Source organism: Gopherus flavomarginatus, chromosome 20 (assembly GCF_025201925.1).
Source record: "Gopherus flavomarginatus isolate rGopFla2 chromosome 20, rGopFla2.mat.asm, whole genome shotgun sequence".
Lineage (NCBI taxonomy): Eukaryota > Metazoa > Chordata > Testudines > Testudinidae > Gopherus > Gopherus flavomarginatus.
Window position 1 is genome coordinate 3816458 of NC_066636.1, and position 17763 is coordinate 3834220.

Below are 17763 nucleotides of genomic sequence, written 5' to 3' on the forward strand. Positions count from 1 at the left end.
CTGATACGGCTAATGTTATAGAAGTTAAACTATGAAAGGAATGTGCATTCTCCCCAGGCCGGATGCAGTGTATATTGTAGAAGGGATACAAGAAATGCAAACAAAACATGCCACTTAATTAAAATCCTATTAGGGCTCCAAAGGGAGCCACAATACATTGTGTTTTCTTTTTCGGAAAGCTGTGTGTTTTGGAAGCAGGAGTTCAAAGTTTTAAAAGTAATCAGAACTCTGGTGAAAGTTGATTGGGTCCCTTTTAAAACACAGTCTCTGAGCTGCTTGGCTTTGGATCCAGAAGCAAGCCAGAAAGCCTCTCTGTTCATGCCACTGACCTAACCGAAGGAGAGAACTTTGTGGCAGCACAAAGGAACTGCAGATAAAGGACACACCTGGTCAGCAAACAAACTACCTGCAACCAAAAGGCTCAAATTCTGACCCTCCAGAAGAAGGTGGGAAAAGGAGTCAAACCTAAAACAAACAAACAAAACCAGGTTAACCCTAAGTAGAACAAATATTCTTTTTGTATGTGTATTCAGTGCTAAAGTCTAAATTTGATGTTAATATTAAACATTGGAATAAAGGAAATGTTAATACGTTCTGCTAAAAGGATTCCATTTCCTTAGCCCACACGTTTATAAATACGTGGAATCACTCACCCACTGCGGAAACTCCTAAAGAAAAAGACAAAATGGGAACGGGGAAAAGAGCAGGACCCCGCGTTAACCCTGCTGAAACACAAGGCCCTTAGTCCCAGCCCCGCCTTTCCCCGATGAATCACAACTTTGTGTTATTTGTTTGGCAGCTAATACCAGCTGCCACACTGTTACAAATCAATGAAAAGGAAAAACTAGTGCCAGTAGCGTATGAATCTAGACAATTACAAGGCGCAGAAATAAATGTTGATTCCTGTGAATGTGAGTGTCTAGCAGCCATCTTTTGTACAATCTTTTGAGCCACTCACAGGAACGGCCCCTATTACTATCCAAAGCACTCACTCTCCCCTCAAGTACATTTCATCAGGGGAACTGATGGGAGGTACAGTCTCAAACAACCGAATGGCCCAATGGATATTTACTATAGTTAACAGAGGGGTGATCACGGAAACAGTGTCCAAGTCAGACTTGCTAACACGTGCCCTAATTGAAAAAAGGAACCTACCTGAATGTCCAGAGGTCATTCTGGAGCAAAGAATTCCCTTGGTAGAGGCACCCCCACTGGAAGAATTAGATACCGTGGGCCAAGAAAAGCACATTTAGTTTATTGACAGGAGTGCAATGGTAGTAAAAGGGGAAAAAATGTGTAAAATACGCTGCCATTAACTTAGAAGAGGAAGTCATTCAGGGGCGTGTAGACCATGGATCAGCTCAGCGTGCCAAGCTCCACGCAATTTATCAAGTTTTAAGGCAATATGAAAATTCCCCACGGCCTGTGTATATTTATGCTGACAGTGATTTTCACAGAAAAGGACTTCCCAGAATTGAGCACAAGGTGCTGCTTAACCACCACAATTTTAATCCACAGAAAATGAGACTCCAGTGTGAAGATTTGGCTTTACCAGCTTCTGGGAACTTTCACTGTCCAAATAGAGCAATCGTGGGAGAATCATAGAATCTCAGGGTTGGAAGGGACCTCAGGAGGTATCTAGTCGAACCCCTGCTCAAAGCAGGACCAATTCCCAACTAAATCATCCCAGCCAGGGCTTTGTCAAGCCTGACCTTAAAAACCTCTAAGGATGGAGATTCCACCACCTCCCTAGGTAACCCATTCCAGTGCTTCATCACTCTCCTAGTGAAATAGTGTTTCCTACTATCGAAGCTAGACCCCTTCCCCCCACAACTTGAGACCATTGCTCCTTGTTCTGTCATCTGCCGCCACTGAGAACAGCCGAGCTCCATCCTCTTTCAAACCCCCCTTCAGGTAGTTGAAGGCAGCTATCAAATCCCCCCTCGTTCTTCTCTTCTGCAGACTAAATAACCCCAGTTCCCTCAGCCCCTCCTCATAAGTCATGTGCCCCAGCCCCCAAATCATTTTCATCGCCCTGCGTTGGACTCTCTCCAATTTGTCCACATCCTTCTGTAGTGGGGGGCCCAAAACTGGACACAATACTCCAGGTGTGGCCTCCCCAGTGCCGAATAGAGGGGAATGATCACGTCCTTGATCAGCTGGCAATGCTCCTACTCATGCAGCCCAATATGCTGGTAGCCTTCTTGGCAACAAGGGCACCCTGCTGACTAGTATCCAGCTTCTCATCCACTGTAACCCCCAGGTCCTTTTCTGCAGAACTGTTGCTTAGCCAGTCGGTTCCCAGCCTGCAGGGCCATCCCTACCCATATGCAAAGTACACAATTGCATAGGGCACCAGAAAATTTGAGGCACCAAAGCTCCTAGAGCCCTACACAGCTGCGTGTTGTTCCAGCCCCAGCCCTGCCTCTTTCCCATGGCCCCTGGACCTGCCCCAGCCACACTGCTTCCCGCCTCTGCTCTGCTCCAGCCCTACTCCACCCCTTCCCTAAAGCCCCCATCCCACCTCTTCTCCACCCCAGCCCCAACCCATCCACCCCTTCCCCAAAGACCTGGCCTCACCTCTTCCCACCCCTGCTCCACCTGAGCCCAAACCCATCCACCCCTTCCCCAAAGGCCTGGCCCCACCTCTTCCCACCACTGCTCCACCTGAGCCCAAACCCGTCCACCCCTTTCCCAAAGGCCTGGCCCCACCTCTTCCCACCGCTGCTCCACCCCAGCCCTGCCCTCACTCCACCCCTTCCCCAAAGCCTCCACCCTAGCCCCAATCCACCCCTTCCCCAAAGACCTGGCCTCACCTCTTCCCACCCCTGCTCCACCTGAGCCCAAACCCATCCACCCCTTCCCCAAAGGCCTGGCCCCACCTCTTCCCACCACTGCTCCACCTGAGCCCAAACCCGTCCACCCCTTCCCCAAAGGCCTGGCCCCACCTCTTCCCACCGCTGCTCCACCCCAGCCCTGCCCTCACTCCACCCCTTCCCCAAAGCCTCCACCCTAGCCCCAATCCACCCCTTCCCCAAAGGCCTGGGACACCAAGTGTGGCTAGCAAACCATGGATTCCTAGCTTTGATCCTCATGGAAGGGTATATATGGAGATATGCCTATTTCATAGAGCTAGAAGAGACCTTGAAAGGTCACCAAGTCCGGTCCCCTGCCTTCACTGGAAGGACCAATTTTTGCCCCAGATTCCTAAATGCCCCCCTCAAGGATTAAACTCACAACCCTGCATTTAGCAGGCCAACGCTCAAACCACTGAGCTATCTGTCCTCCTAGCTATTACTTAAGACCCTTAGGAAATACCAATGTATATGTCTGGAAAGGGGCAGTTGGACTTAACATGTACCTTATAAAAGCCACAGAAATACCAAACCTCTGGGAACTAGGGGTTAAAATAGAAGGTCCCTGTGGGGATACCACCTGGCATTCCAGCTACCCACAATTACCATATCAATGGGATAAGCCTGTTAAGACAGGAACAATACTAACGGTTATTGTGGAGTACTGTCCAATACCCCATAGTGAACTGAACTTATGGTTCCCGGACACATGCACCAGAACCTGGACCAGGGACGATGCATTGGAAAGAGGCACCGCAAATAAAATAAAGAAACCAAAATTGTTTGTGACTCAAAGTAACCCAGTAAAAGTCTTGTTAAATCCACTATTTGTGAAAACGAAAATTGGTATGGATTGAACTCAGCCAAACATGTCTAAATTGGAAGCCAAATGTTCCCCCTCCTCCCTTCCTATTATAACAGCCCAAATAAAAACACCTCAACACCCCAATGGCCGAGCAAAATCAGATGCAGTAGATTGTTTTTGGAGCAGGGCTTATCAATACTCTAGAGCTGGAGGTAATTAAGACTAAATTAAGTTTCTTGGCCCAACTGCAAGATAGTCTCATTCCCCAGCAGGCAGATGATACTGTGGACTTGGTACAAACAGGTCTGGGAACCCTAAAAGCACTACGGAATATGTGGCGGTGGCTGAACACCACCTCCTGGCTTCTGTATAAACAACAAACAGAATTAGGGACTAGAGCTGCCTTGGCCATGGGATGTACTGAGATGCAAATTCTTAGTTTAGCATCGCTGGAGCACGAAATGTTTTGGGTAATATCTGGGAAGGTCTGGGCATCTTTTAAAACAACAGACAAGGTCCTTGTTCGACACCCATAGACATGAATGGATGCAATATGTTTTCAGCATGGTTAAGCCTGATTTCTTATTAAGTGAAACTCTTGTTAAAATTGCTCACCAACGGTCTGTGGAAACAAAAATATGGAAAGTGACCCTGCTCCCAAAATTGACCATGGGATCCTTTTGGCTACCCTGGGTTATGGGGTAAGTGGGCTGAGAAAGAGGAGAAATTATTGGACACCGGAGGGTGTACGGAGTGGAGCCCTCAGAAATGGGTGTGCTTGTCCCCTACATGTCACTATAGAACCATATAGCAGAGATACATCATTGGAAACGTGTATGGGACGAACCAGAGAATTTGACGCGCGTTTTGTACAATGGACAACGTGTCTGTGTTACAACCTGGAAACAGTTCTTTTTCTCTCCTGCTGATAATAGTTCACCTTAACTGATCACACTCCTTGGAGTGTGAATGGTAACACCCATTGTTTCATGTTCTTTGTGTATATATATCTTCCACTACATGCATCTGATGAAGTGAGGCTGTAGCCCATGAAAGCTTATGCTCAAATAAATTTGTTAGTCTCTAAGGTGCCACAAGTACTCCTGTTCTTTTAACCTGGAAAACAGTATTTTGGGAGGATGCAAGTATCAGCCAACGCCCAGTGCATGAATGTGGATGTAATGCCCATGTATTATATGCTAGCAATCACACGTACTAATTACCAAAAAGAGAAAAAGCACAGAGCAGGATAACTGCTACCCTGGTTAATTTCTCTGTTACTCTTGGTCTTGATTGGCAAGATCTAACTGATCACTTGTTGTCAGAAACCAAGGTGACTCCGTTTTTACAACAAACACACAGGGATGTAGGGAAGCGTGTGTCACGGTGTCATGGTATAAACCCCCACTCTGAACCTTAGCGTCCAAAAGATGGGGTACCAGCATGAATTCCTCTAAGCTTAATTACCAGCTTAGAACCTGTAGCGCTGCCACCAACCAGGAATTCCAGTGCCTGGTACACTCTGGTCCCCCCAAAACCTTGCCCGGGGACCCCCAAGACCCAGACCCTCTGGATCTTAACACAAGGAAAGTAAACCCTTTCCCCCACCGTTGCCTCTCCCAGGCTTCCCCTCCCTGGGTTACCCTGGAAGATTACTGTGATTCAAACTCCTTGAATCTTAAACAGAGAGGAAAATTCACCTTCCCTCCTTCTCAATCCCCCTCCCAGACTCTCCCTGAGACAGAAAGTAATCCTAACACAGAGAGAAAATAACCTCTCTCTCCCCCTTCCCTCTTTTCTCCCCACCAATTCCCTGGTGGATCCAGACCCAGTCCACTGGGGTCTCACCAGAATAAAAAAAAAACAATCTGGTTCTTAAACAAGAAAAACTTTTAATTAAAGAAAGAAAAACAGTAAAAATTATCTTTGTAAATTTAAGATGGAATATGTTACAGGGTCTTTCAGCTATAGACACTGGGAATACCCTCCCAGCCTAAGTATACAAGTACAAATTAAAATCCTTTCAGCAAAATACAAATTTGAACTCTTTCCAGCCAAATACACATTTGCAAATAAAGAAAACAAACATAAGCCTAACTTGCCTTATCACCTAGTACTTACTATTTTGAATCTATAAGAGCCTGTATCAGAGAGATGGAGATAAACCTGGTTGCACGTCTGGTCACTCTCAGAACCCAGAGAGAACAACCACCAAACACTAACAGCACACACAAAAACTTCCCTCCCTCAAGATTTGAAAGTATCCTGTCCCCAGATTGGTCCTCTGGTCAGGTGACAGCCAGGCTCACTGATCTTGTTAACCCTTTACAGGCAAAAGAGACATGAAGTCCTCCTGTTCTATTAACCCTTAACTATCCGTTTATGACACACGGCCTCACAGATCGTGCCCACTCGTGGCCCCGTGCGGTCTGTGGGGGGTGCCCCTTTCAGTGTGACAGCCCTTCACGGGCATCCACTCTCTCTCAGGGCTTGGCTCCTCCATCTCCTGGAGCCGCACCTCTCTGAGCCTTAGCATGTCTGTCTCTCGCCGTGGGCCCCCCCAAGGAGTCAACTCGCTCTGGATCCCCGGGGTCTCCATCCCCCAAAGGAGTTGATGCCCCCTGTTTTCTAGACCGGAGCGACTCTCAGTCAGCATAAAACAGGAGGGTTTTTTGATGGTTGAACACAGCACAGGAAACTCTCAGGGCCTCAGGCTTGGCCACCCTCAGCCCAGCACATCCCAGTCTCCCCTGCATCCAGGTGGGCTCTGCCTGCTCCCCCTCTCCAGCCCAGAGGCCCCTGCTTCCCAGGTGGGCCTCCGATATCCCTGGCACCAACTCCCCCTCTGTCCATTGTCTTCTCTCCAGGTAAACACGGTCGTAAACAGGGTGGCCTGGGTCTTGTCTCTTCTCAGCCCCCCTCTGGCTGGAACCGGCTGGTCCGGTCACCAGGGTCCTCTCTTTGCATCCCATTTTTCTCGCACTTGCCAGAACCAGCTGTGACTCCTGAGCTGGGTCTCCAGGTCGTCAGGTCACCAGTCGCTGGGGTCTCCATCCTCCAGGCCATCTCCCTCTCCGGTCCTCTGTAACAACAAACTCCCTGTCCTCTCACCTCATTAAACCAGGAAATCCGGGCACACTGAGTCCCACTCCCTCTGCATGCAACCCCCTGGAAAACATGAAAAAAAACAAGAAAACTCCCCACTTCGTCACAGCGTGTCATTCAAATATTACATGCAAATGGAGACATGCTAAAAATTGCTAGGTCTCAAAAAGACCTGACAGCCTATCAACGTTTTTACAGTCTGGTCCCTGACATCTAAGGGCATATTGTCTATTATGTTTCACACATTACTAGTTGTGTTAATAGTCTCCTGTGTTTGCTTGCTAGGAATGTGTTGTACGTGCTGTTGGACAAAAAGGATATTCGTTAAAATTAAAACCACACGCTCAAATGGCCTCTCAGTAAATTGCTGTGAAATAGTTGTATAAAATAGGACCCAGTCAAGAATTGTTCTCGAGGGGTCAAAAGGGGACATGTAGCAGTAGGATTTTATGTTTCCATTTAATATAATTTAGAATAAAGAATAATGAGATAATAATGTAGCACGTATTAAATGTATCGGTGTATGATTTGATTATATCCTGCCAGCCACCCTCGTTGAATACAGGTCTGTCGCATCTTAGGCGGGGGTTCCGTTCTGCGGTTATCGCATAAAGCGAAAACTGCATATAGTCAAAACCCCAAGCCCTTTAAATCCTGCCCGCAGCTCCAGTGGAATTTAAAGGGCTCCCCCCACCCCCCACTTGGCCGCCGGAGCTGCGGGCGGGATTTAAAGGGCTCCCCTGCCCCTGCCCAGCTACAAAGCTGCAGGCGGGATTTAAGGGGCTCTGCTGGGCTTCCCGCCATGGTGAGGAGCCCGGAGGAACCCTTTAAATCCCGCCCACAGCTTTGGGCAGCCAGCCTGGGGCTGGCATTTAAAGGGCCCGAAGCTCCACTGTGGCTAAAGTCTCGGGCCCTTTAGTTTGCCCCAGGGGCTACCAGCCACCTCTGCAGCTGGAAGCCCCCTGGGTGATTTAAAGGCCCTGGGACTCCCAGCCACAGTTGGTGCCCCAGGACCTTTAAATCTTGAGGCCACGCCTCTTCTACTTGAGGCCACGCCCCCTCCCGGACTCCAGGCCTTTCAGCTTAAAGCTGAAATCGCGCATGTTAAATGCGCGTAAGTTGCGAGACCTGTAGCAGAAAGGAATGGCCTAACTGGGCACTGGTAGAGATGCATTAGCCAGAATCTGTCTGAGCTGATTTCAAGTCAGTAACAGACCTTTTAGGATCACCACTTTGTTGTGGGTTAAGCATTTTAAAATAAGTAAGAGAATGCCGTGATTGTTTTCTCTTGCATTGCAATTTGATGTTCTTGTTCAAATGGTCTGTGTAAATCAATTCTGTTTTGTGCGCGAATGAGAAATGTGTGTGTTAGAAAGTAAGTGTGAAGGCCATCACCCAACCAGATGGTCTAGGGAGGAACCGAGGACAGACGCAAAGGCACCAGAAAATCACCACATGCCCCTATTAAAATGTCAAAAAAGGGGAAATTAACAACTCTAAAAATAAAACAAGCACCTCTCAATGGGGACAGAATAGCTGTAATCAAAACCATCATGGGATAACTCCCTAAAAAAATTAATTAACCCCCCCTACAAAACCCCAAACAAGCACTCATCAAACAACGATTGGTTACAGCAGGACGGTACAAAACTCATTGCTCCCAATGAAGGAAAATCTCTATATAAACAGGGGGCCTTGCTATGAAACTTTGGATTCCTCCTGCCAAGGCTTCCCCGGACCATCGTGCCGCAACTGACAGAACCCAGCTTCTCCCTACCCGTGATCAACCTAGCTGGCCACTAGATTGATCCAGACTCTGGACTGTTAACTATAACATCGACTGGCAGGACAGTGTTTGTGTGTGTGTGTCTGTGTGTGTGTGTGGTGTGATTGAACGCCTATGCTAATTGATGTATTTCCAATAAAGACGGCATATTGCCTTTTCCCCTGAAAAAGATCCTGTGTGCTTCTTAGAAGGATAACATGGCCAGGCTGCAGCTCCGACCCCCTCCCTCCCCCAGCCACCAGAGCCGGGCCAGGGAGAGCTACGCTGGCAGCTGTGGGAAACCTGGGTCCCTCCACTTGCCCTGGGTGGGAGGCCTGAGCAGCCCTCGCTCAGCGTCCATGAACCCTGCCCCCCAGACCTCCTGCCCAGGGCAGTTGGGGGGTCCACACCGCGGATCCTCACAGCTGCCCACGCGGCTTTTACTGTCAGAGCCCTGTGCAGATACAAAATTTGTATTCGCATCAATCCTGGTATCACAAAACTGGTCAAGATATTTAGCGGATCCCTATGGATTTGCAGGGCTCTAGAGATGGGTGCGCGTTCCCAGCTGTGTAGGGAGTGACTGAGTCAATAAAGCGTCACATGATCGCAAGACGCTGTGATTAGAATCCATACTGACTGTCAGTCCGTTTATATGGTGAAGGCACACGGTCCCCGGTCAATTATTGTGACTTCTTTGTATTATGGTAGCAAATAGAAACCAGGGCCCCATTGTGCCAGGTGCTGTACGAAGATCTAACACAAAGACAGGCCCTCCCGGAAGAGTGTAAGACTATTGACAATAGGTAGATTCACAAACAGGCCAAGAAAAAGTGCAAGGAAAGAACCAGACGATACTGGTCAGCATGAAAAACTACACACGTAGCAAACCCACTGCCCCAGCATTGCAGTTAAATGCAACTGACCAGATTCCAAGGGCAGGATTTTATTGAGGCTTTTAGGCCTTGTCTTCAAAGGCCAGGTGTACTGGGTCTGCTGCTCTAACCTCCTGCCCCATGGACGCTTTTGTGCTGGTAGAACAGTGACATTCTCCGGCTCAGCTTAACCCATCTCCCAAGTGACATCAACGAAACTGAAAAAAAGTAATGCTTCTGCCTTAGGTTATACCGAAAAACTTTTGCATGAGGACAAGACCTTCAGCTTCTAAGCTGCAATGGAGCTACAGCCGATTGACCCCAGCTGGGGTCTGGCCCCATTGACTCCAATGGAGCTATGGCCCGTTGACCCCAGCTGGGATCTGGCCCCACTGACCCCAATGGAGCTACAGCCCATTGACCTCAACTGGGATCTGGCCCCATTGACTCCAATGGAGTGACAGCTGGTTTGCCCCAGTGCGGGGATCTGCTCCATTCATGTTTGTAAGGTGCTCAGATACCGAAGTGATGGAGGAGCCCAGCGGGACTGAGGTTGATAGAACCTGATTAATATAATTTTATTTTTGTTGTATGAATGTCCAGAAGGAAGCTGCTTCATTCCTTGTGAGGTAAAACCTCAGGAGTATTGAGCTGTCGCCGAGCCTGTCTTCTTCATTATGGGCACTTTCACTGGTGTGCAACGACGCCCCAGATGGTTTATGGGGTCTGAACATGTGTTATGCTTATAGGATTCACACGGAATCTTTTAAAGGGGATAAGGCAACACGCCGCGTTTATTGAGAGTACAATTTAAGTATTAAAATCAGCATGTGCTTCCATTCACACACACACACACACACACACACACACACACACACACACACACACACACACTTACTAGTCCTTAGCGTTCCTCGGTCAGTTCTTGTGGCCTGCTGAACCTGCACACAAGGGAGGGGAGCTGGTCAAATGTGTTCGAAGCTCCGATGTTGATGCAGAACGAACCCAAAGTCCCATGGCAATACACCCGTCTTTTGGAGTGATAAGTTCCCAGACAAGTCTATGGAACTTGCTGTGTCACACCGGGGCTGTCAATCACAAGGTATTCAAGGTTGCTCTTAATTAGCATTATTTTGAGTTGTTACTGGAAGGATCCGCAGCTGTTTCTTATCTTGTCCCTGTGGCTCAACTCCTTTTCTCATCCTTGGGGCGTCTGCCTTTGTTTTAGGGTCGTCAATCTGCCATCCGAGTGATTGATTGTAAAGTTGGTGTCTATCGACTCCTCAACTTAGGGTGACCAGATGTCCCAATTTTACAGGGACAGTCCCGATTTTTGAGTCTTTTTCTTATATAGGCTCCTACTACCCCCCACCCCCTGTCCTGATTTTTCACACTTGCTGTCTGGTCACCCTAACTCCAACTCCCTTCTTGACCATCCGGCCCAGTTGTCCTTTCTCAGTTAATTACCATCCATTCTTCACTCACACCAAACAGAACTTACGGCCATAAAACTTCGATCCTTCTAAGAACAAATGTTAACACAATCAGCAAAAAATAAACTCAGAACAATTTCTTTGTACTAATTCAAAGCTGGCAAAATGGAGAATAAGGCAAAATAAGCAAAATTTTACTTGAGGCAATTTCTTCCCACTAGGTTTTTGGCCTACACATGCAACTCCTGGATGGGGAAGCATGAATCTTCCCTGCCTGAAGTCCAAGGCTGTATCTTCTAGACAGCAGCAGGCTCAGCCAACGCAACACCAAATCCTAGATGGCTTTTTCCCTTTCTGCTTCCAGAGCTTTGCTCAGAACCCGCTGGGTGTCGTCAGCTACAGAGGCCAAACACTTCCGCAGCATGAAGTACGTGGTAACCAGCGCCACCCCTCCAGACACCATGGCACCAAATACCGGGAGGCGCTTCCACGAATATTCCGCTACCATCACGGCAGCCCCCACCGAATCCGCCAACAGCTTCAGAGCTGTCATGGGGGTCGTTCCCAAGGACGTCATCACAGCTGTCAGCTCCCACACGGGATTCCCAACCTGCCGGGCGAGAGCAGAAAGGGCCCTGTCGTCCACTCCGAAGCTGCTGTAGTATTGGAAGAGGTGTTTCTTGAAGCTGAAGAAGGTACACAAGAAAGCGAGGCCTGGGATAGGAATGACAGCGAGAAGACATGAGAAAAGGGCTGTTTTCCAAATCTCCCCCTTCAGGGTGGCTTTTTTCTCGTTGATGATGGGCGAGGCGACAGCAGTCAGGCTAAGCAGGAAGGCGTCTCTCTTCAGGTGCAGCAGCTCCGTCTGCAAAGTTTGCCGCAGGAGGGGAAAATCGTAGCGGTTGGGTTCCCAGCTGGACACGACAAAAACTTTTGGGTGGTCCACTCCTTCAGCTGCTATGCCTCCCCTGCAGTCCTCCCTGATCTGCTCCAGGATCCTCTCCTCGTTGTAGCTGGAGGGACGCTGCCTCCTGGAAGCGTCCAGGTCCATGTCGGCTTTGGAGCGCACAAAGTAGAACCTCTTGCCCATTCTCTGGATCTCACAGACCAGCCTGGCGTGTTCGGAGCGGAAGCGCTGGGAGCCGACAATGATGAAGAAATCGAATCGGCTCAAATTGAGCTGCTCACAGTAGGTGTTTAGAGGGAAATAGGCTGTCCCCATCCCTGGCATGTCCCAGAATGTGATGCCTGGAAGGAAGGGATCTGGATAAGCCATCGGCTCCATCATGGTATCGAGCATCCCGGTTTCAGCGGCGCCTTCATCACCAGCATGTCGCCCCAACATGGCGTTGATGAGGGAGGACTTCCCGGAGCCTGATTCCCCCGTAACAGCAATGCTGAGGGTGTGGCTGTTAAACCACTGTGGTGTTCTCTGCTGCACAATAGAAATCGCTTCTGTCAGGTTCCCATGACGGATAGCGGTTCTGAACCCATCAAGAGCCATGGTGCTGAGTCTGCGGCAGAGAAGAAGAAACATTTCAGCTCCTAGTCAAGGCTTCCCCTGGAAAATCCTGCACTGACAGCGCTGTGTCAAGCCCTCAAAAGTTAGGAAAAAGCACATTTATGGTGGCCCATGTAACCTTAACTCTGCCCCTTTGTGTATCCGACCCATGCACTGAATGAGGCAGAGGCAGTGTGGAAAAAACGGAAGTTCTTTGGTTTTAACTATTATTTATTATTTGTAGTATAGTGCGTAGAAACCCTGACCAAGATCGGGACCCCATTGTGCCAGGCGCTGCACATACCCCGACCGATATCAAGGCCCCCATTATGTCAGGTGCTCCACAGACCCTGGCTGAGATCAGGGCCTCCATTATTCTGAGCACTTCGCAGACCCACAGGTGAGAATTTTCACAAGATCTCCGCTCCCATGAACTCTCAGAAATAAGCAGGGACATTTTCAAGCCAGCCCAGCGCACTGCTGCTGACGGGGACAATCCATCGCAGTGGTCCCCAACCTTTTTGTGGCCAGTAGCTCATTCATGTTTTCAGAAGAGTGTGGCAGGCGCCAACAATTTTTCAAGGCTTATTTTGTATTTGTACATTAAATAATGTGAAAAACATCCTATTTAATTGTACATAATATATGAATCCATAAGATAATAAAGGTAATTTTACATGTAAAAGGTATTAATTAAATTATTCGGCAATTACTCTTTCACCTTACCATGTGAATTTACTCTTTTTTTTATCTATCTGAAAGAAAAATTAAGGCGTCTTTACAAAATAAATATCATAAACATTCAGTCCATTCTGCAGAGACAGAGAGCTGGTTTTTTTGGCAGCAGTTCTGAGCAGTGCAGAGAGAAGCCTGAGAGAGGCCACGAGAACAGACAACACTGGCGCCCACAGCACTCTGTCCCCAGCAGGCGCGGGGCCCTGGCTTCTCTCCCCTGCTGGGCACTAGGTGGGCCCCGCGCCGGGGACAGAGAACACCAGCGCCCACAGCCTGCAGCCCCGGGGTTCTCTGTCCCCGGCAGGCGCAGGGCCGCGGCTTCTCTCCCCTGCTGGGCACTACGTGGGCCCCATGCCGGGGACAGAGAACACTCGCGCCCACAGCCTGCAGCCCCGGGGTTCTCTGTTCCCGGCAGGCGCAGGGCCGCAGCTTCTCTCCCCTGCTGGGCACTAGGTGGGCTCTGCGCCTGCTGCGGACAGAGAACACCCGCGCCCACAGCCTGCAGCCCCGGGGTTCTCTGTCCCCGGCAGGCGGGGGGCCGCGGCTTCTCTCCCCTGCTGGGCACTAGGCGGGCACACATAAATGCCCCGGTGGACCCCATGCACCTGGGGGCACCACAGTGCCTGTGGACACCGCGTTGGGGACCACTGATGTATCGTCTGTGAACAGGCAGAGCCATGCACAGACCCAGCCTTCTCCCTTGGCTGCTCTCTAGCTCAGAGGAGCTGCAGGGTCTCACTCGCCCCAAAGGCCTGGCAGGAAGAGGGGGAGCGCACGGCTTTCTTGGACCCCATCCTAGCTCCGCGCACAGGAACAGAGGAATTGGAGCCCGGCTATTTCAACTGAAGCCAAGGGAGAGTCTGAGGAACCAGAGCTGGGCACAGGTTTTTCAGCTGCAACTTTTGCAGATGAAAAATGCAGATTCATGGATTGCAGAGCTGGAAGGTGACTGCCCTGGGGCCCATCTGATCCACCCGCCCACTGGCCACAGGCCAGACACCTTCCCCAACACGAGTTCCTCTGCAGGGCGGCCTAGCACCTGCCCCTAACACAGCAGCACCAGTGGGGGAGGGAAGGAGGCTCAGAGGCCGCGTGTTCCCCAGGGACTGACAGGAGAGCGGACGTGCCAATGTACAGGGGGGTTGGAAAACAGCTGAATTGGCAGCACTGCAGCTGATCACTAAGGGAGGGGGGAATTGGAGGTGTAGGGGCAGTAAAATCCCAAGCAAGGGGAATCTCTTACCTCCCCCCAGGCTGGGCTGATCTCAAGTGGGGTTGATGGTCTCTGGGAAGGGGCAGCAATCTGTGGGCACAGCTCACCCCTGTCTCGCCCGCAGTGTCTCAGCTGCTCTCTCACCGTCTGTGGGCTCCTCGCTCCCCCTCTTCCTGCCAGCCCCCCCACCCCTTGCCAGGGCCTCCTCTGCCTGCCTTTGTCTGTGCCCCCGGCTCTCTCCTGTGGCCCTCGCTCCAGCTCTGTCTCGAGCAAGGGAAAGTGAAAGCAGCAGCTGGCTGAGGAAGCAGGGCAGGGCCTCACCCCGAGCACGAGCAGGCTGTGGTGGGTAATAGGGGAGGGACAGAGCAGGGCCTAGATACGTGCCCCCCCTCAGCGTGTTTCCAGGCGGACACCCAGCCCTAAATGTCACCATGGAATCAGGAGGTGACAGTGTGGACATATAACACACACATACACCCCAGACCTGGCAGGGGACAGCAGCAAGACTCACTCTCTGTCTCTCTCTCTCTCTCTCTCACGCACACACACATACTCACACGCTAGTGCATGGCAGAGACAAACAGTGCAGAGACTAGACATGCTCAGGGCAGGGCCCAGCAACACAGTGCAGAGACCAGACACACTCGGGGCACGGCACAGACACACAGTGCAAAGACCAGACACACTCGGGGCACGGCACAGACACACAGTGCAGAGACCAGACACACTCGGGGCACGGCACGGACACACAGTGCAGAGACCAGACACACTCGGGGCACGGCACGGATACACAGTGCAGAGACCAGACACACTCGGGGCACGGCACGGACACACAGTGCAGAGACCAGACACACTCGGTGCACAGCACGGATACACAGTGCAGAGACCAGACACACTCGGGGCACGGCACGGATACACAGTGCAGAGACCAGACACACTCGGGGCACGGCACGGATACACAGTGCAGAGACTAGATACACGGGGTCCACGGCACAGATTCACAGTGCACAGAGCAGACACGCTTGGGGCAGGGCACAGACACACGGCGCAGTAACCAGACACACTCGGTGCCTGATACAGACACACAGTGCAGACCAGACATGCTCAGGGCAGGGCACAGACACATGGCGCAGTGACCAGACACACTCGTTGCCTGGCATGGACACACGGTGCAGAGAGCAGACACACTCGGTGCATGGCACAGACACACGGCACAGAGACCAGACATGCTCTGGGCATGGCACAGAAAAACAATGCACAGACCAGACACACTCGGTGCACTGCACAGATACAGTGCACAGAGCACAGAGCACACGGACTCAGGGCATGGCACAGACACAAGGAGGAGAGACCAGAGATGTTTGGAGCATGGTGCAGGCACACAATACAGAGACTCGACATGCTTGGGGCATGGCACAGAAAGACAATGCACAGACCAGACACACTCGGTGCATTGCACAGATACAGTGCACAGGGCATACACACTCAGGGCATGGCACAGACACACAGTGCAGAGACCAGACACACTTGGTGCATGGCACAGGCACAGTGCACAGAGCACACACACTCAGGGCATGGCACAGACATATGGAGGAGACACCAGAGATGTTCAGAGCATGGTGCAGGCACACGATACAGAGATGAGAAATGTTGGGCAGAAACACATAGTGTAGAGACCAGACTCGCTCAATGCAGGGCACAGACACACAGTTCACAGATCAGACATGCTTGGGGTACGGCACAGACACACAATGCAGAGACTAAATATGCTCTGGGCGTGACACAGACACACAGTGAAGAGACCGGACATGTTGGGTGCCTGGCACAGATCACAATGAAGAGAACAGACACACTCAGTGCATGGCACAGACACATCGTGCACAGACCAGACACACTCAGTGCACAGCACAGACACCCGCTGCGCAGCAAAACAGGTTCCTGCTGTTGCCAGCTCCTACTTGCTCCCCCGTGGAGACAGCTTCCAAGAGGATCCCAAGGAGCGAGAGGTTCGCAGGCCCAGGCAGTATCGCAGGCATGAAAGGAACCATGCTAAGCTGAATGACCAGCCAAGAACCAAAGCTGGATTCCTGTGTGAGTGACACAATTGTGGGGCATCGGTATTCACACCACAGCTCTGGCTGCAGCTGGGTTCTCCATAATTAACCAGATGTTCACCCCTGGAGAGAGAGAGAGAGAGAGAGACACACACACACACACACACACACACCCCTCTCTCCTGGGTCTGCCTCAACTGCGTTCCCCCTCCCATGTCTCTTTGTATCTTTGTGGTTTCCTGGCCCTGGCCCAGCTGGGGTCACAAAGTATCATTAAGTTGCCCTGTCACCCCCAGCTGGGGACTCGCTGCTAGCTCACAGGCCAGGCTGAGCTTGGCTTGCCTTAAAGGGCCGACAAGCCTGTGACACCTCCCACAACGAACCACCCCACTGCACACACAGTGCAAAGAGAGGGTGAGAGGCAGCGAATCACACGTGTGAGACGTCAGTCACCTCATATAACACCCAGCAGGAAAGTGAAGAGAGTCCAGGCTGGTCTGGGAATCACAGAAACCTGCAGCCTGAGTCTCAGGGGAAGAATCCCCCAGTCACGTACTCAGGTTTGTTCTTAAATCATACGACAAAGTTAAGGTCCCCTCTCCCCTCACACAGGATTTCTCACTGTCTTGTGAACTATTTGTCTTGCTCCCACAGCCCCATAATTACTGCCCAATAACGAGCTATTCCTGAGCCTTTCACCACAGAGGTTTCTACATATGACTTAACCCCGTGATCCCTCTCTGGGCACAGCGCTGCTCCCATTGGAGCTGGTGGGATTTGTGCCACTGACCTCAAAGGCAGGTCAGGTTTGTCGAAATTTTGGTGGTGCCCAGAACCCGCCCCCCCAACTCTGCGCCCCAAACTCCTCCCCTCACCTGCCTAAGGCTCTGGGAGGGAGTTTGGGTGGGGAAGGGGGTCTGAGGTGCAGGCTCTGGGATTGAGTTTGGATGCTGAGTGCAGGCTCTGGGCTGGGGCAGGGGGTCGGTGTGCAGGGGATAGTGAGGGGTGCAAGCTCTGGGACAGAGTTTGGGTGCAGGTTCTGGGCTGGGGCTGGGGGCATAGAAGGGGGTGAGGGGTGCAGGCTCTGGGAAGGAGTTTGGGGGGTGGGAGGAGGTGCAGTCTCTGGAAGGGAGTTTGGGGGCAGGAGAGGGTATGTGGGAAGGAAGAGGGGGTGCACTCTCTGGGAGGGAATTTGGGGATAGGAGGAGGTGCAGTAGTGAGGGCTGTGGGGCTGAGGGTGGGGGGTTCATGATGCAGGAGGGGGTTCAGGGCTGGGGCAGAGGATTAGGGTGCAGGGGGATAAGGGCTGGGTCTGAGGGGTTTGAGGTGTTGGAAAGTCTCAGGTCTAGGGGGGAAGGGCATGGTAAGGGCAGCCTGCACTGCCATTAGTGGGTGGGGGGCACTGGGACCCTGGGGCAGCGC

At 51.2% G+C, this 17763-nt stretch overlaps 1 protein-coding gene across 2 annotated transcripts in view; it reads right to left on the reverse strand.

Annotated features, from left to right (window-relative positions):
* Window positions 1-10360: 10360 nt before the first annotated feature.
* Window positions 10361-17763, reverse strand: part of LOC127037946 (interferon-inducible GTPase 5-like) — a 37791-nt gene continuing 30388 nt past the window's right edge. Inside the window, exons 1-2 of one of the 2 annotated variants that reach the window (XM_050930159.1) lie at window positions 14395-14813; window positions 10361-12352 (exon numbers count right to left, since the gene is read on the reverse strand). In XM_050930159.1, coding sequence (XP_050786116.1) covers window positions 11173-12352; window positions 14395-14747 — 1533 coding nt within the window. In that variant the 5' untranslated portion in view covers window positions 14748-14813 and the 3' untranslated portion in view covers window positions 10361-11172. Of the gene's footprint in view, window positions 12353-14394; window positions 14814-17763 lie in introns of those variants that run through there. The other variant, XM_050930160.1, reaches the window with a different exon arrangement.